This window comes from Xenopus laevis, chromosome 3L (assembly GCF_017654675.1).
Source record: "Xenopus laevis strain J_2021 chromosome 3L, Xenopus_laevis_v10.1, whole genome shotgun sequence".
In the NCBI taxonomy this organism is placed as follows: domain Eukaryota; kingdom Metazoa; phylum Chordata; class Amphibia; order Anura; family Pipidae; genus Xenopus; species Xenopus laevis.
In genome coordinates, this window is record NC_054375.1 from 123,021,140 (window position 1) to 123,046,762 (window position 25,623).

Genomic DNA, 25,623 nt, shown 5'->3' on the forward strand with positions numbered 1-25,623 from the left:
AAGTATATTAGCTCAAGAAGACAAAAAGGCGGCACTCCGGTTAAAAGAAGGTGGTTTATTCCAACAGGTCACCGACCAACAACACGTGATGCGTTTTCGGGAGTAAGTCCCTCAATCATAGCCTATGATTAAGAGAGTTACTCCCGAAACGCATCAGGTGTTGTTGGTCAGTGACCTGTTGGAATAAACCGCCTTCTTTTAATCAGAGTGCCGCCTTTTTGTCTTCTTGAGCTAAATTATAAAGAAACAGATCATTCTTGTGAATCCCAGATTCCTTTAGGTATCTAATTTAAAATTTTCAGCAGCCCTGGACTGGGATTCAAAATAGGCCCTGACATTAGTGATGAGAGATTGAATACAATTTTTGTTTCTGCGACTTTTTTGTTTGGGCAAATTTTTCTGCTGCAAATTTTTCTGCTGTGAATTTTTGCCACAGTTTTGCCAAAAAGTTTGCACATGGTACGATGCGGAATTTTTCTGCGAATCCATGGCTGGCGAAAATAATGACTGTTAATGGCATCTTACATCTCATGTGCCAGAACCCACAGAAGCCAGTCCTGGCCTGATTGTCAGGTAACCTTTTTTATTTACAAAGTTCTAGCCACCCCTTCAATAACAACAGATAAACCCATACACATACAGGGGACCTCATTATCATTTAAATAAACCCTATAGGTTTGTTTTGTTTCCAATAAGGATTAATTATAATAGTTGGGATCAAGTAGAAAGTACAGTTAAAGGAAATTAATTTAAAAAAAATAATTAATTGTTAAATTAAAATGGCCTTCCCATAATTCTAAGATTTCTGAATAGCGTATTTCCAGATAATGGATCCCATACCAGTACTGTAAACATTTTCTTTGTACAGTAGATTCTTCCTTCTGAGATAAGCGCTGCTTTGCTCATTTTCTAAACCATATGCTTTCTATTATCCAGCGTTCATTGAGTATTGCTTACATGGGCCGCTGCTGTCGGCAAAGGGTTAAGTGGAAATGCTTTCATTTCCTTTGGTAGTTGTAGTTTTTTTTGTCCTCTGTATTTCATTAGCAGAGTTTCTCCCCAGGGGGTTTCAGAGGGGCCAGCCAGCCTGCCAGCTTAAAGCAAGGTCACTGATTCCACTAACCCGCCTGACCTTTGAACATAACCGTGATGTATGGAGACAGCAGAGAGGGAAACAGAGAGGGGGCAGGGAGGTGAGAAAGAGGAAAGGAGGGGTTAGTGAGTGCAAAAAGGGTCAGGGAGAAATGGATTGACATGGGCCCAGCAGATACAGCTACCTATGTACACCGCCACTAGAAAGGGGTTCCCTTTATTTTTGAGGGCATCATATTGTACATAACTGTAACAAAGGTTTATCCAACGTTCCAATGGTTGACATGGATAAACCATTCCCTAACCATACCCCTCAGGATTGAGAGTGGTAATAAAATATATGGCAGCTGAGGTGCATGGGTGAGAAGAACATGCAGAGTGCAACGGGCAAGCTGAATACACAGGGGCTGAATCATGAACATTGATGTGCAGCTACCCACAGCAACCAGAGGAATATAGCTAATTGCTGATGTTTGCTTAATAATTCCTCGTTGCACTGGAGCAATTAGTCCCGATGTTAGTAAATTAAAGCCTAGAGTAATGCACCAAGATTTATCGCATGAGAAAAATGGCATACACATGACTAAGGGCTTGTGGAGCAAGAAGAACAAGGTGGAGATTCTAGTTGAAGTTGGTGGAAATGTACAGCAGTTACATGGTTAATGGCTACACATTTGTGAGTGTGGCACTGCAGCCCTACAGGCACAATATTGTGACCTTGGATGAGGACAGCGGGGCCCTATGCTGAACTCCGTTCTAAACCATGCATCAACGTTATCAGTAACACCAGGAAATGAAAATGCCATAAAAGCATTTACATATCATGTCCATGTAGGGTAATGGCACAGAGACTTGTTTGAAGTAGTCTAAAGAGGCAGCATTAAATGCCCAAAACACAACCTCCTTAGGGTCAGGCCACACAGGCAGATTCAGGGAGATTAGTCGCAAGGTGACTAATCTCAATTTTTACTAATAAAATTGGTACGTCTTTTTTTGCCGCTTCACAAATTTTTTTGCCGTTTAAATTTTTTTTGGCGAATCGACAGATTCACCCATCACTAAACATGTGCTAATTCCAACACCATGTAGTCAAAGAAAGACATTTTAAAATATTGCAGCATAGATACAAATTTACATATTATTGTCTGATAGCTGCCAACTGTCTGATTTCCAGGAACTGTCTCTGTGCCAGACGGGGCAGAAATCAGCCTGCCGAAATCCACTGGCTGATTTCAGCCCCCGACCACTAGCCGAATCTTCTTGTCTGATCGTGTCCAGAACCTTTGTGTCAGCTCCGGTGCAAACAGACTTGGCAGATTTTGGTGCAAAATGCAAAGTCTCTCGTTTCTTTGCCGAAATCCATTCAGTATGTTTGAGCCGGAGCCAACACAAGGCTGATTTCTGCTTCGTCTGTCAGCCTAAAGCTGATCAACTGCTCAGAAAAGTTATCACCACTGATCATTTTTCAGTGTCCGCTCTTATTCTGTAACAGTTGTTGAAAATAATAATAATAATAATAATAATAAAAGGCAATTGGATTTTTATAACTATGCCCACAAAGCACGTTATATAGAGTTGGGGTGTCAGATTGTGCCCATCTCTGTTTCTCAGTTTCCCGTATCTATAAATGATTGTGTGACTTCCGGAACAGACAGAAAAGCCAATCAGCAGTATCATAATAGAGATGAAAAAAAAAAGGCATAATATTAAATGTATTTCCAAACAATGGAGAAAATGGCAACATTCAGATTTGCCATGTGTAAATTGACTAATCTCATCTAAGAATTATTCACCTCAAGTCAGTTGAGGCTAATGATTAACTTCCACTGCATTCCTTTCTAACGTGAATAACCTTAATAACACTATAGAGAGTGGTCATTCCCTTAAGGGAGACGTAATATTGGCAATCTTGTTCTTTGAGAAAAGGGCGAATATTCAAGTAAAGCAGGCTAGCACACACAGCGAGTTAAACCGGGGTCATACCCCTGGTGCGTTTATTACGTCACAACGTTTCGGGGCGTTCCCCCTTCGTCAGGGAACGCCCCCGAAACGTTGTGACGCAATAAACGCACCAGGGGTATGACCCCGGTTTAACTCGCTGTGTGTGCTAGCCTGCTTTACTTGAATATTCATCTTTTTGGGGGTGCCGTCTCCCTAAGGCTTCCAAGCACCAAGCGGAAACGCTACTGAAGGGCCTGAGTGTGCACGTGACCTTCCTTGTACACTTTGAGAAAAGGGGGCATTTATAATGCAGAACCATGTGCAAAAAGGCCACAATAGGCCATGTTTTGCACTTTACACACTATGTTCTGCCTTACTTGTATTGCTGCAGGTATTTGCACTACATTTCAGAGAACAGATACCTGCCGCCCTAACTTAGAATACAGTACTGGCTGCATTAGTCCCGGGCCCTACATGCACAGTGTCTCTTGAGTGCACCACCACACTTCTGCCCACAGCCGGCTTCCACCTGCCGGCCTCCCTTAGTTTAAAATGGGCATCAACGTTTAATGTAGTAGAAGGGCTGAGGAAGGAGGTTTATAATACAGGCCCCCCTGTCCCCCTGGCCCTCCTGCAACTGCAGAGCCTGCTGTATTGTAGTTACTCCACTGCTTATCGTCAACACTAAGAGGGTAATTTACTAAACTCCGAATGCAAAAATCACGAAAAATACGTGATTTTTTTATATAAAATCAGACTTTTAAAAAAATCACGAATTTTTCGGGAATTTATTAAACCCCGAGGATGTAAAAGTCTTTATCTGAAAATCCGGCATCTCAGACCTGTCGAGGTTGCATATAAGTCAATGGGAGAAGTCCCAATGATTTTTTGATGTGCGCTGGGGTTCGGGCAATACCCCAAAGTTTTCAGAGTTTTCAGGTGAAAATTACGAAAAAATCATGAAAATCGGATGAAACATTAGTGAAGATCTGATTTTTTTTCTTGCAAAGCAAATTTTTGGGAAAATCTAATAATAAATAAGTGTAAAAAACCCGAGCGGATTTGATCGGAGTTTGTAACAGAAAACATTGAGATAAATTCGGACTTTGATAAATATCATTCTTGTTCTTGCTCTAACACTTGTGCACCGACAATTTGAAAATAACATCTATGGTTCTTGATTTTTTTTTCTTTTATGCTAATTCTCTTTAGTATCAGATTTAAACATCAGATTGCTAAGGTCACCCACCCACTCTAGAATCTCAAACAGATGGTTTCAATAAAAGATGAATAGCCAGCACCTGAATAGAAAAAAATGAAAGACAAGAAATGGAAAAAAAAAAAAATCGAGAAAACACCACAAGCTGCTCAGCTTTTTCTTTAATTTTATTCTCAAAATAGGAGAACAATTTAGCCAAACAGGGATGGTCCAATTGTGCCCCTCCATCTGCTGTTAAACTAGAACTCCCCCCGGGCAGCCTTCACCTGGAAGGCCTCACTCTGAACATCACAGCTTTATAAAAACACATTTCTCCCTTACTGGTTGTATTTTTACCAAAGGAACACTTGCCTTAAATTCTAAAAGGGGCCTCTGACTCTTTTTTGCATCAGTATCTGTTTGTCTGAAAACGACATAAAACAGGGACATATGATTTATTTAGTAGTAATAGGAAGACTATAATAGCCTGTTTCTGATTAGGAAGTTGGCTGAGCTACTCCACTGCATCAGCCTGAGATAAAAGACTTTTGTCAGGTATTAAAAGGCAGGACTGTATAACTGCATCAAACTCAGACAGCAGAAAAGTCCATAATTCGCCCATCACCCAGGGCAACCCATAAAGACAGTTTTTAAATGTGAGGCCTCTGAAACCCAACCTGAGTCCTCAGCTCCACGTCCCAAAACAAGAGGCCAGGCAGCAGATGGAAGTTCTTCTGTGTGTGTTACTATGCATTATTGTCTAGCCCAGTGTGAATGTTTATGGGTAAAAAAAGAAAGCACAAAGCCACAAATGCCAAGGGAGATGACTCGTGGAAGAGGAGGGTTGATTTTTGCTGCTCCTGTCTCATTTGATTATTTTCTGTTATTACTCACATTTGCTGCCATTAATTAAAACAAAGAAATCTGACACACTTCGATCAGACTTGCTATAATCGACATATCAAGTATCTCATCCCCATTTGCTCAGTAAATTACAGACCATGGTACAGGGATGAATGGCACCATATTATAAATAAAAACATTAAGAGAATTATGAGTTACCAGTGACTCTTTTATGAGGGTGTGCTTTTCACAGTTGGACTTAGCCCTACACTGTATTCCCTGTGGGTAAGTGCCGGCAAATCAGGACTGCTGGCCATGAGAACTTGCAGTCGGCAGGATAGCCGTGCACCATAAAAAGACTTTCTAAAACCTTTTTCCGTTCAGTTGTTTTCAGATTGTTCACCAGAAATAAAGACTTTTAAAGTTTAATGTTCCGATTTCTGATGTTTCAGTCTGGCCACTCATTAATTCAGCTGCAGTCAGAACTGTTACAATTTTCCCACTTTTAGTTGATCCATTTCTCAGCAGCATCTCTGGAACATTAGCAACTATTGTATCAATTCTAACCATTTTTGAAACTCACAGATTCTGCTCAGCATTGCCAAGGATAAGAAATGTATCAACTAAATGTATCAATTTAGAGTAGTTTACTGAGTGATTCCCCCCCCTCCCAGAGCTGCTTTAGAAAGACGTAAGCAGGTGAAAAAATAGTGATGGGAGAATTTCTCCCGTTTTGCTTTGCCAGAAAATTCGCTAATTATTGAAGCTGGTGACAATTCCGACACCCATTAAAGTCAAGTCAGAATTGTCGCCAGTGAATTTTGGAACTTTATTTGCCAGCAGTGAAACGCAGAAATTTGCCACAAATTTGCGCTTGCCGAATAAATTCGCCCATCACTAGTGATAAATGAAAATGTAAACTTCAATATTAGAAGCAATTGAAATAGGCCTTTATTTCTTGTGAATTATCTGAAAACAACTGAACTGAAAAAAAAGTGTTGGAAGGTGAACAACCCCTTTAATATAAAAACTTTGTTTTGGTTTTAGTTGGGCTTTAGTTGCTCTTTAAAGTAGGTGTGGCTTAAAATATAGGGCCAGGTTAAGTATTCAAAGGGCATAATGAAATGGCCAATAAGTGCTTTTAAGAGCTATCCTCCAGTACTCTGAAATATATCCTGCACCCCCAGAGACCTCTACCCTGCACCCTGCAAATTGTGGTAAAGTGTGCATAACTTACTACTCTGCCCCTTTCTCTTGCCCCATAGTTATGCCTTATGATTATTAGCCATCCAGCCAAGTCGAATTTCACTTAATTCATTGAATTAAATAATTAATAATATGCCAGTGGCTTTTTTAAGCTCACTCTAACTTAGGGACATGGCTGTCAGCGATAAATTTGTGCTACTGTGGGCAACAAATATCTGGAAAATGCTTCTCCATCAATAATTGAAATCAGCTGTGGTAAAACCTACGAATCACAAAGTCGACAGAAGTTTCCACGAGAGGCAACTTCGGCGACTTTGGGACTTTCTCAGATGCCTCCTGCCAGGCACAAGGTATTGACTCAAAAAAACAATTATAAGGGTCTTAATCCCTTGATCTTGTGTGGCGACCTGCCAATCAATTCCTAGATGCATAGGTGGAGTCATAACTTTAGACCCATTTGCCAAACTTTCAGAAAGAATTTGTTGACATTGATGGCAAGGAGTAACAGTCTATGAGATGTAGGAGCAGAAATGTAGGGTGAGGGGATCCATGAATCCTACCACTGTACAATACAATAAAATAAAATACCTTCTTGGACTATGTCTACTTTGCTGATTATTCCCTTGTTTTCTGAATTAGAGGGATCATGTGATTAATTTTTTCACAACTGAATATTCATTGTGTAATAACCTTAACTTGTAATATGATGAATAGTCGTGTGCAGCAGTTTCACACTGATAGAATTAATATTGGGTGCAGTCATAGTGGATCAGCATAGAAAGAATATTTTGCCTATACCACCAAAACCACAGGGGCAACTTGCTAAAAGTATCTGTAATATATACATCAGATATATCTAATCTACTGTTTCAACTATTTTCCAACTTTCAGCATCCAATGGCTAAGGTTTTCATCACAAGTATTTTACAGTATAGGGAAATCTTTATGCACAGAGATGCAAAACATTCATGAAATGGAGGCACCTGAACATTTCCAAAGGCAAACATGCTGTTTGAGTCAGCTCTGAATCATAGCAACCTGCCTTTAATGGTACAGATGACTTAACACTGTGACAGTAAGCCTATAGGGTGGATAGAAATGGGAATGTAGTTGGCACGCTGAGCTTATAGTTTAAAACAAATTCTTTAGCTGGAGGCATGCTCCTATCAACAACTTGGCTTTTGGATACTGTTCCAGTGCCCCTATATGTAAGAAAAGCGCAGATGAAAAATCGAGACTACATTTTTGTTAAAATAGAGTTAGATATAAGCACTGATGTAAGGGTCAGGCCACACTGGGCATTTGGGGAGAAAGGAAGGCCAGGCGACCAAATCTCCCCAAAACACCCAGTATGGACTTACCCTAAAAATTGTTTGACACAATCAGTCTAACCCTCTGGAAGGGAGGGTGATTTTCCAACCCCCGCAAGTTTCCTAGTTACCTATCCGAGCTGAGTGTGATTTCTCAAACTAGGGAGCTAAGCAAGCAAAGCAGGATACTGACCTTGATTTAGAGAAGGTGATAGGAAGTCACCTGATAGCAGTATTAGGTACAACTTGAATGTGATAAATCTGATGTGCTGATAATAAATACTGAATTTGCTGAGTCTTTGGTGCCTGACTGGTGCTCAGATACTAACCCCAGATGTGTGGAAAATGCTTTCTTTATTCCACGTGAGTCAAAATTTGTTTTATCAGCATGGCTAGGTAAGAAGTGCCTCCCACTGCCGCAGGCAGTCTCCTTGATAGGAAAGGGCATTCTGCCAGTCTCTCTGTAGCAGATGATGGGTTAAACATCGCTAGAACTATGCACACAGACTCAAGCCTCCTCTTATTGGTTGCCTCTGTTGCGCCAAAATATCATTAGTTTGGCCCAAAGGCAGCCTCTTCTGTCATTGTCCCTCTCATGTGACCTGTGAAAATGAGTCAGTGAGTCGTGTTACGGGGAAGAACGCAGCCCTGCTTCAAAGGCGTAAAAACTGGGCTCTGCACAGGCACAAAGGGGAACCATTAATCTTAAAGGCAGCAGGCAAATAGGGGGATGGGATGCTGCCCTAGATGGGAAATTACTCAAGGCCCCAAATCTTGCAAGATGGAGCCCACAAAACCCCCCAATCTAAGTGCAAAATGAAAAAAAAATACCATTTGCCTATTTAAAATAGCATTCATTTGGAATAAGCCAAGGTTATTCTGTGTTCTGATTGTGGCCTTTCATCTGCAGCGATATCAACACTGCAGGCTCCATGCCATCTGGCTCATATTATTAAGGTGACTGGTCCTCCCCATTATCCATGGAAACTGATGGTGCACTGTTCTATTTGAAACCTCGCTCCCCGGCAGGATGCATTATTCACAAGCGCCCCTAGATAAATGCCAAGCCTCATCACCATACCTATTATAAGCAAGCTGTGCAATTTGAGAGGGGAAAATTAAAGGAAGAAAAAAAAACTGGATAAAAGAGAAATGCTGGTGGATTTATGGCTGTTTACTACACTTCCTTCTAAACCAGCATTGTCAAGCTGAAGGCCTGCCAGTCATGTTGCCCCCCTTCCCAAACGATGTTTGATGAATAGACTGTCCTTATTCCCCTGTCATTCAAAGTTTGGTTCTCAGAAATGTACAAAAATGGCCTATGCCAATATTGACTTTTCACAGTCCTTTTTTAGAACATTATCAGGTTTCCAATTGGCAGGGGTTAGACTACTGCACTGGTGATGGAGTAGAAATTTTGAAAGCCTAATAAAGGCTCAGCTACAAATACTTCTATTATCAATGCTATGGCACAGAGTAGTTGTTTGTGTTCCGAAGGCATGTGCATTTTAAGGTACACCCCCTCTTGACTCACCAGTTACCTTCTGGGGTTCCATGGTGTAGCCTTCCTCATCACCTAGACTGACGTCCATGAGCAATTTCCCAAGCCAGCCATTTCACTCTAATTCTTCTTAGAACTGTCTCTCAAAATAGGAAGTGAAGGTCCTTATGAGCCACAGAGCCAGGGGAAAAGATATCTTTTAAAGAGCCATCCTATGTAATGGTGGGATATTTAAGCGGGGTGTCTGCGTATGTTCTTGGCAACCTTCTCCGGTAATTACATTCCTTTGTTGTAGAATCCTAATAATGTGTCTAATGGAGACCCATAACATAATGTATCACTAATCCTTTTAGGTCTCCTCCTCCCTGTAATGGTGACATTACTGGATGTTCCTGGTTTATGTTCTGACCCCCTGTTCTACTGTACATCCTTCAACTCATGAGTGCAAATAAAGATCTATGGCACATCTCCAGCCAATTTACCCAGCGTGTCAATTCATATACTAATTCATATCTCTGTGTTATCCTTAACCTGCTGGTGCTGGGCATTCAATATGGGTCACACTGTGTGCATGGGATTTATGCAAGAGGCAGCTAAAGGAATACTTGCACTCCACCATTTGCACCTGCAGGGAAATCATCTCTAGTATGTGCTCTGTTAATAGTTTAGAAACAATAACAATTTGAATTCTCCATAACTGCTTGAAAATGAACCAAAGAATTGAAGAGTAAAGCTACCTCTCATTATTAAAATGAAATTCATTTAAATGAAGTTAAATTACCCCCCCCCTTCCCACTATTTTACATACATTACAATCTGTGTTTTGAATTTAACAAATCTGTCACTGAAGAATGACATGGACATACGTTACAGTATTTCTTTAGCCTGATAATATCAAAATGAGCCATTGGTAGGCTGGCAATTGATGCTGGGAATTTGTTGCTGTGCCACAGATACATGCTCTTGCCAGAGTCCCCAACACTTATATAGGGATCATGATCTTACCCTACTCTTCCCCTCTTTTTGTTCTAAAAGCTTATATAGACATCATCACATCATACTATACCTGATATCTCACAGCCACAGTCCCTTCCCAGAGACTATTATTCCACTGCTACTACAGGCACCATCTCTCCCTACTATACCTGCTATCCCACAGTCACAGTCCCTTCCCAAAGACTATTATCCCACTGCTACTATAGGCACCATCTCTTCCTACTATACCTGCTATCCCACAGTCACACTCCCTTCCCAGAGACTATTATCCCACTGCTACTATAGGCACCATCTCTCCCTACTATACCTGCTATCCCACAGTCACAGTCCCTTCCCAAAGACTATTATCCCACTGCTACTATAGGCACCATCTCTTCCTACTATACCTGCTATCCCACAGTCACACTCCCTTCCCAGAGACTATTATCCCACTGCTACTATAGGCACCATCTCTCCCTACTATACCTGCTATCCCACAGCCACAGTCCCTTCCCAGAGACTATTAACCTCAGTGGTCCCTTTAACCCCAGTAATACTATAGGCATCATCTCTTCCTACTATATCTATTCCCAGAGGCTATTTATTTACAGTACTTCCTACTATTTGCACCATTATACCAAACTATATCTGCTATTCCTTAAACACCGTCTGTCACTGCTGTCTGAAGAGTAAAGAGCAGGGTATGGTGTGTTCATTGAGCTTTAACGTCATTTTCCAACATACAGATTTCAAAGATATGAAGGGCCCAGGGCAGTCAGTCAACCTTGCTTGACGATCTAATAAGACATCTCAGTCCAGCTGCACTGTACTCCTTCTAAAACTAAAGACTCATTAGAATTCACAACCATCACCAAGACCTGTTAACAGTTATTATAATATGCAGGACAACTTCAGAGATCTGTGATCTGTTACTCATAGCAACCTCAAACAGAAATGCCAATTAATTATTTCATGATTACTAAAGATGGTTGCCTGATATTATTCTAATTTACTAGTGGGAATTCCAATTACTTGAGGTCTTTAAACCAACCATCTAAGCTTTACCACATTCATTAAAATATCTGAAACCACCAATTAACTCACATTTTTAAAGGAAGGAAATCCTTTTAATTGTCATTACATTTTCTATTATTCTCTCCTGTTTTCTACATTTCTCCACATTTGTACTGAAAGTTTTGTAGTATTCAGTTTCCCAAATATACATATTTACATAATATTATATATTGAAATACCCTAATCACACATTACACAACCACGCAATCACACATTTACAATTCCTGGGTGTGTACACAATGCACTTGTGCTTACTTGCACTCATCTATCTTAGTACCACATGCCAGTTAATCTTAACTAGGTGGTAACTACAGGGCTGTTGCGTTGTGGGAAAAACATTTCTCAGAGGTTGCATATGCCAAGTAAAGAGAGAAGATTCTTCCTTTGCACTTCCTCTGGGCAGGGCTGTTGACGCCTGTTGTAAACTTTACACAATACAGGTATCGGACCTGTTATCCAGAATGCTCGGGACCTGGGGTTTTCTGTAGAATGGATCTTTCTGTAACTTGGGTCTTCATGTCTTAAGTCTACTAGAAAATCATATAAACATTAAATAAACCCAATAGGTTGATTTTGCTTCCAATAAGAATTAATTACAGTATATCTTAGTTTGGATGAAGTACAAGGTACTGTTTGATTGTTACTGAGAAAAAGGAAATCCTTTTTAAAAATCTGGATTATTTGGATAAAATGGAGTCTATGGGAGTCAGCCTTTCCATAATTTGGAGTTTTCTGATAATGAGTTTTTGGATAAGGGATCCCATACCTGTATATAGAAAAAAATAAACACACAGCAAAGGTGTATCCTATTGTCAGTCATTAAATGCTTCCAATAAAGGTGTCTCTTACTGGTTTTCCTTGCCATTGCTCCGTGACCTAAGGTCTACCTTCAAATGACACTGGGTGATTCACTTGATGTCCTAAAATATTTAATGGGTTTTCACAGACTACAAGTGTAATCCTGCTGCCTGATAAAATGCCATTTCTGAAGAATATTATGAAGTAGGCAGTATTTCACAGTGGAACATGCAAAACTCATTTCATTATGTTAGGGAATTGATCTGCACCCCAGACACCAATCCTAGCTCTCAAGCTCTAATGGGCAGGGACTCCCTGAGCACAATGTACAGTTAATAGCACTATATCTGACTAAATATAAAAACCTCCACTGATAGTTAGAGCACATGGAGCTGAGTTCATGGGACTTGCAATGTGAGTATCATCTCAGCTGCCTTCATTTCCCACCAATCAATGCAGCCGGAGAAGGACGCTCAGCAAGTAAAGGAGGCATTAGCTTTGTCATTTGGACATTACTATATATATATATATATATATATATATATATATATATATATATATATAAATAAATAATAAAAAGACCTCCCCCACTAATAATCTACTGAATACAGCCAAGCACCAAATGAGAGTTGTGGACACATCAAGCTCTTCTGATGTTATTTACTTATGCCTGTACATGACTGAGCTCACTGTCAGATGAGAACCTTGCTTCAGATAGCAGTTTACAAGGATCAACCTCTCTGCTCCAAATTTCCTATTTTTCCCTATTTTAAAATGAATTATTTTTTTGTGTGTAAATTGTGATAGGACACAGATTCCATAGCACTCAAATACTGATATGCTCATGGATGCTGTTTAAATATCAACAAAGCCTTGACTATGATTTAACAAAACAACGAGCTAGGGAAGAGGTAGTGATAATGAATATACCATTTCTGGATCACCGAGATAATTGTACTCCCCCTTTAATTTTCAATGGCCTAAGACCTTTAAATATATTTTTATAGAATTCAGTAGTTATTTAAATTCACGAAGACTATTAAAAATGGCTGAAAAGATGATAATCTAATAAAAGGGAAATGTTACATTACAATAACATGTAACTGCGACGTCTTTTTATTGTGCAGAACAGAATTGCTACAGCTGATTGCACATTTTATTTTATAGCTTGAAGCCTTGAACTGAATATACTGAGGTTACATGATAGAATGAATACCTCCATTTATCAATATTCATTTGGCTAGTATATATTTTTTTATATTTGTCTCAATGGACAAGGAAATCAACAAACAACACTTTTATCACATTATACTGTAGCTCCCAGTACCCCAAAGATGCATTTGAAAGTGCACAAACCCCACAAATGCATCAGACAACTCATAATTCATCCAAAGGTACCATTCACATCAACCTGATATTGGATGGCAACTGGACTGCCAAGAAATAAAATATAGGGAATATCCTAAGCGTGACCTTCCAGTTGTTGACGAATAGCAACTCCCATAACCCCCTTGTGAATTACTGTAGGACCCGTCTCACCTGAAAAGCTCCCTTGCAAATCAAGTGAAGTCTATAGGTCTTGACCCCAGTATAGGGAAATAGTAACACTACTTCTTCATATTGCCTATATATAATACGTGTGTGTGAATTCGTTTTAGAGGGTTAGATCTAAATGATGACCATGATATGTATATGAGAATCTGTTGATTTAGGCTAACGGTGCCTAACATTTTAAGCAAATTTCACTGGACTTTAAGTGACTATAAAAAGTATAAGCATATCCACAGTTCACAAAAATGATATAATTGACTGCAATAGGACTTTGCTAAAGTGGTAACTTTGCTATATATTAAACATAGATATCCACCTTGTTCATTAAAACAAAATGTATGTAGTATTGGAATGGTGAAATCTAATAGATATTACTCATCACCAGAAAGCAGATAATTGAGAAACTCCTGAAATAAATATAGGATAACAAGAAATATGCCTGGTTTTATTAAACTTCTAGTAACATACTGTACTGGTTATGAGCAAGAATATAATGAGAACTCACCTGCTGTCTGTACTTTAGCCTTGCGGCTTACTACTGACCCAAAGCGATTCTGTGCCACACAGTCATATTCTCCTTGGTCAGAGGGTTCATCTTCATGCACCGAGTGAAAGAGTGGAATGTACAGTGTGCCATTAGGCAAAGGCAATGCATGGGCCTTGTTCCAAATGGGAGAGCCATTCTTCCTCCATGTGATGGTGATTGGTTGCACCCCATCTGCCGAGCAGAAAAGAGTCAAAGGCTGTCCTGGTACAGCAACTTCATCACTGGGTTCCACTGTGAACACCAACTCCACTGAGTCACAGTAACCTGCAGATGATCAACACAGGGCATTACAAACTCTGGAATAAACAGGACTCTATAATATCACTGCCCAACCAACTATAATCCCAATTATTCTGTAAATCATTATTATTTTGATTATTTCACATGGTAAATGTAGCTTTGAAACCATTAAACACTATAAAACAAAAGTCGCCGTACTTGGCAAATTTAGGAAAATAGATAAGAGGCACATGGAACATGCACACTGTGATACTGATTTTTCATTATGAACACCTAAAAGGAATTAGGGCCCCCATGAACAAGGGCAGGTACAGCCCACCTCTGGAGTGTGAGATAGACAGTGTGAACTAGTAAGAGCAGTTAAGTGCTCCACCAAGCAGATATAGTGTGGGTAGGAATAGTTAGTGAAATCCCTTTGAGGCACACTGATCCTGGTAAACTGGGAGAAGAAGAGACTTAAGTGGAACCATGTGATGTAATGATGATTACTTTGCTCATTGTTCTTCAATAAATTTTGTTTCAGAACCACTGGTGCGCAAGGTTCTTTGCAAGGGTCCAGCTAAGGAGCGGAGTTGCATTTTGCAGTGATTGATTTGTCATAGAGAACCGCTGGATAGCAGTACCCCTGCGTATATAACCTTGCTTGCATATCTTATAGCGTATTTTATCCCCTATAATCTATCTATACAACAATATCTTTCTGCTCATCTACTGCTGCTGTATCTAATAACCTCTCCCTTTGTATGAGTGATTGTTTCCAAGTATTATCCTTCTCTGATATTAAACTCTGAAGGATCACAGGCACCTCCTTTGCTCTGAAAAGTTCTTGTTTGGGATAGAAAAGTTTTTTTTTTGGAAGACCTTTAAGTAAATCCCTTCACTTTATTAAGAGAAAAGGAGGGAGGCGGAAACAGATCATTATTCTGCATTGCTTGTTTTCTGTGGGGTATGTTTGCTGCCGGCCTCAGTTATTGGCTCTTTATGTCTCTCTTTTCTTTTTGCCTTAAATCATTGCATCCATTCCCTCGGTCTAACCGCCAGACAGCATCGCTACACACAGACACACAAAAGATATTCAGCCTGTAAAAACTGCAAACCCCAGCAGCATCACCCAGTAACCTTTTAATATTATTATATTATATATATGATTCTATCTATTTGTATTCTTACCTTTCCCAGGGAACTAGAAACCTGATTTATATTTGATATTTCAGCATAACAAAATTATCCATGAGCTTTATTAATTTAGTTGCTTTCCTCAGAATTTTTTGGAGTTCCACAACAGCCTTTTTATGTGAGCTTGTGCCAAATACGGCACATTGTAGTCCAACACAAAAAGCATGCTTTCATCCCAAGGGTCTGAATGCCTTTTCATGTATGGTAATATATTGCTGGCTTTTGCAGCTGTTGACGGTCTCTGTGCATATTTTTTCATCTATAATTACCCCTTACACGGTAAGTTATATGTTGAGCGATTTTGAGCTTGGGGGATTTTTAATACCAAAATTATCTAAATGCAAATATTCAGATATAGACTAGGCATTAATACAATACCAATAAATCACACAAACATCTAATATATGGAAATGTATAGATTCAGAATTGAAAAGAACATATTCGTCTATAAATGTAATCGAAAGATACCAGGTTTTAAGGTTGATCACATCATAATCATCTAATAGTATGGCCTGGGGCCACACCATTCCTTTTCTAAAGAACTGTGGCCACATCTTAACTCCAGATTGTCTGATGGCCTCAAAGAAAAGCCAACAACACACAAATATTTTTAAAAAAATATCATGTTATATCTGTAATCTTTATACCATATTCGTTGTAGGGATTATTGTGAACACTTTATAGTAATGCCATTTATGTGCAAGAAAGATAACAATGTTGTGCTGTGCTTTTGAGGGTGATGCTCTAAGACCTGACTATTGAGCTTTTCCAACCTGGGATAGAGTTTTTCATTGAAGGATTACTCTGCTCTGATGGCCCTGCCACGCAAAAATTGGCTCAACACCAATTGCTGCCCATCATTTACATATGAATGTCCAACATTGCCCCCATGGGGGAGCACACTAATCTGATTCCCATGATGACAAAGCAGCACATACATGGGCATTTCACTGAAGAGCCCCTTTAAATCATGGGAAAAGAAGAAGTCCATTCTCCCATATGGTGTCATCTGTGCCGATTCCAGTGCCGGGCCGCATTTATAATGACCTCCACCAAATCATTAGCAGCACTCATTTGTTTTGCAAACACAAAGGAACATTAACAAACACCGGCATCACCAACACAAGGGAAAATCAATCTAACTCAACTCAGACAATGGCATATAACTAACATACACTGGGCGTTACATACAGATCCTGGAAAACAGCAAAAGTAGCAGAGAAAAGGAATCAATTAGGTCTATGAATCATGGTCTATGGTCAGTTGTGTGTTTCTCACCTCCTTTCTGAATTAGACAGGCTTCTCTTTCACAGATTTTTCTCCCCTAAACTGGTGCACAAAACCAAAATCACTGGATTCAATGTATTAGTTGCTTTGGTTTTGATTATATAATTATAATATCGGGCTAATCCGATCGTGGGCCCTAGGGCCCAATGATCGGATCCTAACGAATGGGAACGGGCGGTCAGATTGCGGGACCGCATCAACGAACAGATGTGGCCACGATCCGACAGGATTTTTTGTCCCATCCGATCGAGATCTGGCCGACTTTCGGCCAGATCTCGATCAGGGAAGCCCGTGGGGGCCCCATACACGGGCCAATAAGCTTTTATCGGCCCGTGTATGGACACCTTAAGGTAAATATCTTCAAATATGTCATTTCACAAGAAGTCTTGTGAAATGCATAGCATAGCTGGGATACAATGGGTTTTATTTGACAGACACTTACTGAGCAGCATTATAACTTAGGGCCAAGAGGTGTTAAAATTGAATATGCTAACTGGATATCAAAGTCAGGTCAAGCTAACAATGTAGGCTGGTAAAAGTTTAAGCTTAAAATTCTTGCTTGCTAGCGTACAAAATGTTATAGGAACTGAAATTGTTTTGCTTGGCACTTAAAAAAGCCCCTAGAATTCAGACAATAAATAATATAAGAATAAAAAGAAGTTGTCTAGACAGGCTAATGCATAAAAATCTGCTTCGTACAAACGATGCTTAAAGGGGTGGTTCACCTTCAAACAATTAGTTGTTTTCAGATAGATCACCAGAAATATCGACTTTTTCCAATGACCTTCTATTTTCTATGTGTGACGGTTTTTCTAATATTGAAGTGTAAAGTGTCATTTCTCTCCTTCTGAAGCAGCTCTGGGAGGGGGGGGTCGCCGATCCTGTAAACTGTTCTAAAAGGATACATTTAGTTGATACATTTCTTATCTTTGTCCCTGCTGAGCAGAATCTCTGGGTTTCATTACAGGCAGCTGTTAGACTTGATACAATTGTTGCTAATACTCCAGAGATGCTGCTGAGAAATGTATTAACTAAATGTTGCAAAATTGTAACCGTTTAGAGTGCACCTTGCAAATAAATCTATCTTCTGAGTTTGAGCAGTAGCCCTGTGTCCAGATAAACTATCAAACTCTTCAGGGGGCCAGGGCAAAATTTGATCCAAGGCTGCCCACTTACCTGCCTCAAGTTCCTTTGCTCCCAATTAATTCCTTGATTGCACCTTTCCCATCCAAGCAATATCTTTGAACCCCTGTATGTCTGATTGCGCATTAGCACTTTATACTGCTGGTCTTTTTATCTTCTGCCTGGATAAAGATGAGATTGCATTGCCTGTAGTTACACCCCATGGTAGTAGCCACACAGTGGTAGTAGGCACATACATGTTTAATTAGTATGCATTAGCCATAATAATCAGTAGTGCTCCGGATGTTGCTGAGATACAAATTCCCAAAGAATTCTGTTAGCTGTAGTTCAACAAAATCTACAGGGCAACAGCTTGGCCATATCTGTTTTTGAAAAGCACTAACATATAAATGCAATCAAGCCAAAGCAACAACATTAAAAATGACCAATATGAATATCACCCTTTTGACATGAGATCAGTTGTCCAAGGGACACCATTATTGCTGGGGCTCATTATGAATCCCCTCAACTGCATTCTACAATGCTTAAACAATAAAGAGAGCAGACCCTGCTGCTGTGGGGTGGTACAAAAGGGACTGGTAGGGGTTAAATCCCTGGTTCCGTGCAGGTCTCCCCCTTCCTCTAGATTAGGAGGGGTTTCAATTTTAGGGGTTTATTAATGTATTTGGGAATGCCAATGGTCACCTTTAAGTTAACTTTTAGTATGTTATAAAATGGCCAGTTCTAAGCAACTTTTCAACTGGTCTTCATTATTTTTTTAAATGTGTTTTTTAATTATTTGTCTTCTGACTCTTTTCAGCTTTCAAATGGGGGTCAAAAAAATATACAGTCCTGCTGCCCCACACATTGCCCACCTGTTCCCAGGTTAAGAGCTGACAGCTTTCAGCTTGTTCATTAGAGGAATTATTTTTTATCCTTGTGGCCTCAGTCACCCCTAATGCAGGTAAAGCAGTAGGAAAAACGAAGGAGTAAGCATCGTGTCCTCAAGCACTTGAGAGCCCACTTAGAGAAGAGGAAAGCGCAGCATTTGTGAGCTTGATGTGTGTGACCCTCAAGCTTCCTCCAATTACACATCACTCGCTTCCCCTAGGGAGGATTCCCAGTAGCTGACACAGTTGGAAGTTATTACGTTACACAGATAATTCATGGATGGTATTCAGGCCTTTTCTCACCAATATTGGGACATTCCCCAGCTGCAACCCATGGATTCTCTGCAGAGCGGCATCTGTTTTAATAAATTAGCATGTATCATACTTTTCACATCTTCTCTTTCCTTTCATATATATAAACAATTTGTTGTAGAAAGAGGGAAATGTATCACGCGCATCTTATTATTTAAACAGATAATTACTCTATAGGTACTGGCTACTGAAAATGCATTTCCATGGGTCCGTTCCTAACTGCAGCTCCAGAAAGGGTGGAAGTGGACGTGGTTTGGTACAATAGGGTGGATAGAAAAAAAGATATCCAAAGATTTCTAGATAAGTTCAAAAAGTTTGAATGTATTTATATGTGCCTTTTATGCTTGAGCTACATGCATGAGAAGGACCTTGACTTGGCCTTATCTGAAGTAGTTAATGAGTTGCAGTTCGGGCCACAATTTTAATTCGGCAGAAGATGCAAATTGTAGTTAATTTTGGAACAATTGAAAGTGAAATATTCTCTTAATGAGCTCCATTTTACTCCAAATACACTGACTAGTAAGTCTTTTGAGAATTTTCCCCTAAGCAGTGGACGCATGATATGGTATTAATGATGTTCACACTTGAATAAACATGGATGGACAATCTGCCCAGTCCACTTGCACCACTAAAAGTCATTGGCCGGCATGGCTGTTCATTTTGGCTTTTAAGTGGTTGCAGCCCAGCATCATAGTTTGACCAGTAAAATGCAGATTTTGGCCATAAATTAATAAATTAATAAAGTACTGAAGTGGACAGCAACCAGAAATCCACTGTTGGTATCTCTGGAATTATTTTCTGTATTAAACCCACCCACAATCCTGTTTTCCTCTCTCTCTTGATGATATGCAAAATGTGCTCAAATGTGCTCAAACGTTAAGCTTTTCTTCATTAGTCAAATTAGAAGGATAATGTTGGGCCAATTAAATGAGCCCTCATCTGGGTGCAGCTGTCTATGGAATGCCAAAGTCTGGCAGTGAGCCTTAACCTTTTCTATTCCAAGGCCAAGTTATTAACCCTGAAATGGAGTTACATAGTTACATAGTAACAAATACAAAAAAAAACAGATACAAAAAGTATTTGTAGAAGTGATACCTATATTGGCTAACAGTAAAAATACATTGCAAGCTTTCAGAGCACCAAGGCCCCTTCGTCAGGCAAAATACAAATGAAAGCTAGAAAGGCACAGCATATGTACTGTTAGATCAGTGAAAGGTATTCATGGCCAATAAATTAGGAAGTTACAGATAGATAGAGATGAATTGTAGAGATAATACAATGAATTAGGGTGGGTTGTAAATAGTCCAGGGGTCTGGATTCAGTCCGGTCACATAGTGTGACATGAAACCTGACCCTATATTAAGGCCCTGTCTTAAAGTGTTAAATAACTTCATACATTTGAATTCATAAATCGTCCTTTCCCATACATTGGTGAACAAATTGTGCACCAGGATAAACCATCACAGACATAAAATCAACACCAAATCATGTGATACACTCGTGGGGCAACACTTCTGCAGTCAAAATCACAGTCTTCAGGACATGAAGGTCTTAATTCTAAAAGGGAACTTTAGGGGGCCCATTCATTAAGTTCGAGTGAAGGAATAGAACTTTGATTTCGAAGTGTTTTTTTGGCTACTTCGACCATCGAATGGGCTACTTCGACCTTCGACTTTGAATTGTAGGATTCGAACTAAAAATCGTTCGACTATTCGACCATTCGATAGTCAAAGTACTGTCTCTTTAAGAAAAAACTTCAACCCCCTAGTTCGCCACCTAAATGCTACCGAGCTCAATGTTAGCCTATGGGGAAGGTCCCCAAAGGCTTGCCTAACTTTTTTTGGTCGAAGGATAATCCTTTCGATCGTTGGATTAAAATCCTTTGAATCGTTAGATCCGAAAGATTTAATCGTTCGATCGAACGATTATTCCTTCGATCATTCGATCGAAGTATTTGCGCAAAATCCTTCGACTTCGATATTCGAAGTCGAAGGGTTTTCATACCCCAGTCGAATATCGAGGGTTAATTAACCCTTGATATTCGACCCTTGATGAATTTGCCCTTAAAACTGAACAGGAAAGTGCATTGCATTACAGTAAACTCAGTAATGGGGGTGTAATGATTTGGTTAAAACAAATGTCATTATGACAAGAACATGATATGTAGTTGGTCCGTTGAAGCAATGGCAATTGTCATTAGAGCCCGTAAAAAAAAAAGAACAAGCAGTCATTAATCTTGCCCTGATTTTTTTTATACTCATCCTGGCCAATCACCTTTACACTTCATTAATTCTCATTACAGTTGTTGTGACACTATTTACAATATTTACAGCATTCTGGGTGCAACATTTTTAGCACATGTTCTTTGTGTATATGGAATGTATAGAAACATAAACACAGTAATAATAATAAATATCACGTATACAGCTAAGAAACGCACTTAGAATAACACAGCATCTTACTCCATAATTAATTAGCATATACATTTGCATATAAAAGGCCCTGAAATCCAGCAATTGACATAAAATTAAATTACAGGCAAGCATATTGACCCTATTACTATTAACTTAAAGAGCATATTAACCAATGATAATACATTCGTTTTGGGTAAAAGTGGCACATTGCTAAACCCAATAATCTTTATAGTAGAAAGTCCATTTATAGTTATTTCTGGCAGTGAATTTAAAGCTGTTACAACCTTTCCCACACATGGATTTACCACTGGGTCTAACCCATGTGTTGGGAAGTGGCACATGAGATTCTGCTTCTAATAACACCATACACTGATCACATACTGCTTAGGTTGCTTAGGCTCTCTCTTATTATTCACTGTACAGATTGCAGCTATTGCTTATCCACTGTGTATGATAGAGCTATCTCTACTTCACTTTATATGATACCGTAATTCACTGTACAGCTTAAAGTTTTCTCTTATTCGCTTAATAGTTATCTCCTTTTCATTGCCACTATTTATCTCTAATTCACTGCACATCATACATTATCTTTTATACATCATGCAGCTCACTCTTATACACTGTACCTCATACATTATCTTTTACTGTATATCATTACTATCCACTGGACAATGGACAGCAGTCTCGTATTTGATGTATTGCATGTAGAGTACAGTGATTTCTTATTTACAGTAAAGCATGGAGATGCCTCATTCACTGTACAGTATACAGCTGTCTCTTAGTTATATTGTATTGTATGTGACTCTTTTTATTGACTATACTGTGTGCAGCATCTCTAACTCACGATTCTGCATAGCTCTTTCTTATTCCCTGTGCTGCACAGATCTGCCCTTCACTTATTGTATGACAAATAGCATTACTCTCCAACTGTCGTCTCTCTCATTGTACTGCATTCAGCTATCAAACTCTCAGTCACCATTCATATCTAGTTTGTGCAGCTGTCTCTCCCTCTTCTGCACTTCTCTTCCTTTCTCCCACGTCTGTACTGTGTGCCACACTGCTATTATTATTATTGCTATCACTCCCCTTACTGCACACTGCTCTCACATCCCACTTCACAATGTATGACATGCAAATATTGTCTTCTCTTTGCTATTTTTTTATTTAAAAAAACTGTCTTTCCATGTTCTCTCTGTTATAATATGCACAAATCTGTCTTTCACTGGCCTCTCTATCTCATACACACATATATCTCACATCTCTCTTATTGTCTCTTTTTTTCTCACTATGGGGAAAATTCACTAAGCGACGAAGCGCCTAACGCTAGCGTCAATTCGCTAGCGTTGGGCATTTTCATTACTTCACTAACGAACGCTGGCGTAGATTCGCTAGTGTTACTTCGCACCCTTATGCCTGGCGAATTTGCGCAACGGACGTAACTACGCAAATTCACTAACACGCGCATTGTACTGAACGCTACCTTTTACGCTAGACTTCCTTCGCCACCTCAGACCAGGCGAATCGCAATAGAGTAGATAGGGATTTCTTCAAAAAAAGTTCAAATTTTTTCTAAGTCCCAAAAAACGCTGGCGTTTTTTCTATATTATGAGTGATAGGCTGAAAAAGATCGAAATTTTTTTTGGGGCTCCCCTCCTTCCCCCCTACATTTCCTAACTCATGGCAACTTAACTACACAGTGGGCACATGTGTAGGGCAAAATAAAAATTTTATTTGATGTTTTGAAGGTTTCCCAGGCATTTGTAGTTCTGCTACATATTCCTCCATTGTAATTTGAATTTGGCGCCGTATGCAAATTAACCATCGCTAGCGTAACTTCACTTCACTTAGCGAATCAACGCTAGCGCAACTTCGCAACCTTAGGCTACCCCTGAGCGCAACTTCGGATTTTAGTGAATTTGAGGAGCGCTGGCGAAACTACGCCTAGCGAAGTGTGGCGAAGTGCGGCGAAGTTACGCCTGGCGCAACTACGAATCTTAGTGAATTTGCCCCTATCTTTGAAAGTAAATCCAGAGGGACAACATTTCACTGATATTAAAGTGGTGGTTCACCTTTATGTTTACTTTTAGTATGTAATAGAATGGCCAGTTATAAGCACCTTTTCAATTGGTCTCCACTATTTCTTTTGAATTATTTGCCTTTTTCTTCTGACACTTTCCAGCTTTAAAATGGGGGTCACTGACCCCATCTAAAAAAATTAGGGATGTACCGAATCCAGGATTCTGGCTTTTACAGCAGGATTCCAATGCGGCCGAATCCTTCTACCCGGCCAAATCGAATCCAAATCCTAATTTGCATATGCAAATTTGGGGTGGGGAGGGAAATCACATGACTTTTTGTCACAAAACAAGGAAGTAAAAATGTTTTCCCCTTCCCACCCCTAATTTAAATATGGAAATTGGGGTTCGGCATACAGCCGAATCTTTCACAAAGGATTCAGGGGTTCGGCCGAATCCAAAATAGTGGTTTTGGTGCATCCCTAAAAAAAACTAATGCTCTGTATGGCTACAAATGTATTGTTATTGCTAATTTTCATTATGCATCTATCTAAGCAGGCCTCTCCTATTCATAATCCAGTCTCTTATTCCAATCAATGCATTTCTAGGGTAATTTGGACGCTAGCAACCAGCTTGCTAACATTGCAAAATAGAGAGCTGCTGAATAAAAAGCTAAATAACTCAAAAGCCACAAATAATAAAAAAAGAAAACCAATTGCCAATTGTCTCAGGATATCACTCCCTACATCATACTAAAACATAAATCAAAGGTGAAAGAAAGAAAGAAAATTGGTCAACAGCCTAAATGCAAGGAATTAGATATATACAAATGTAATATACATACAATACACATTATATATACAGTTTTTCTGTGCAAATCACACAGCTGTCATTCCTCTTAGACACACGTGTGGAACATGTTAGTTCTATGTACCTGAGAATATATCACTAATAATACTCTATCCGTACAAATACAACTCTCATTCCCTTTCTGTGTTACACATCATTTTACTTGTACAGTGTTCGGTGCTAAATGTCAGCGTAACAGACACAACTCTCTGCTCCTGCTTCTTTATGCAGCACTTTCTGTGCAGAGCCAGTGGTGTAATTCCGATGCTGCACTGGAGTTGTTGAAGTGGTTTCACATTTAAAGGGAAGATTAACAGATATGCACAAAGCCAGGCATGGACAAGACAATGGAGAGCAGGAAATTACAGAGAGGAGGAAGCAGGGGCCAGCAGAGCAGTCACATAATCTCTTACAGGAGAAGGGAGGGATGCTAGAACATTGGGCCACATGGGGGGAAATAGCCTGCCCCCTTCCTAACCTTATGCACCTTGTGATTTCACACCAGCAGTCACAGAATGGAGTAATACTGGTAGTTTCTGTGTGTGTTTGAACCTTTGTAAATAGAGAATGAAGCTCCTCAATAATATGAACGTAGCATATGAACGTAGCACAGAGTTTCACGTTTAAAATGAACCTACACAATGAATTGCTAGCAATACAGGTATGGGATCCGTTATCCGAATTACGGAATGAACATTTCCCATAGACTCCATTTTATCCAAATAATCCAAATTTTTAAAAACGATTTCCTTTTTCTCTAAAATAATAAAACAGTAGCTTGTACTTAGTCCCAACTAAGATATAATTAATAAGCCTATTGAGTTTCTTTAATGTTTACATTATTTTCTAGTAGATTTAGGGTAGAGGCACACAATGCTATTTATGTAATCCAGAATGTTTGGGACCCGGGGTTTTCCAGGTAACGGATATTTCCATAATATGGATCTTCATACTTTAAGGGTAGAGACACACTATGCTTTTTGGGGGAGATTAGTCACCCAGCGACAAACCGCCTCTTCCTCGGGTGACTAATCTCCCCACAATGCCTTCCCGCCGGCTAGAATCGAAATCACCGGCGGGATTGCACAGGAAGTTGCTTGAAGTTTCCTCGTGAGGCAATTTCAGGCGTCTTCGGAAAACGAAGTGTGCCTGTCCGCCAGCGACTTACAATATAGCCAGCGAGAGGCATTGCAGAGAGATTAGTCTTCCGAAGAATAGGCGATTTGACGCTGGGTGTCTAATCTCCCCCAAATAGCATAGTGTGCCTCTACCCTTTAAGTAT

General features: G+C 39.6%; 1 protein-coding gene across 1 annotated transcript in view; it reads right to left on the reverse strand.

The window, feature by feature from the left end:
• Positions 1-25,623, reverse strand: part of igdcc3.L (immunoglobulin superfamily, DCC subclass, member 3 L homeolog) — a 66,660-nt gene that overhangs the window by 37,393 nt on the left and 3,644 nt on the right. The window contains exon 2 of the mRNA XM_018253289.2: positions 13,995-14,300. Within this exon, the coding sequence (XP_018108778.1) occupies positions 13,995-14,300 (306 nt within the window). The remainder of the gene's footprint in view (positions 1-13,994; positions 14,301-25,623) is intronic.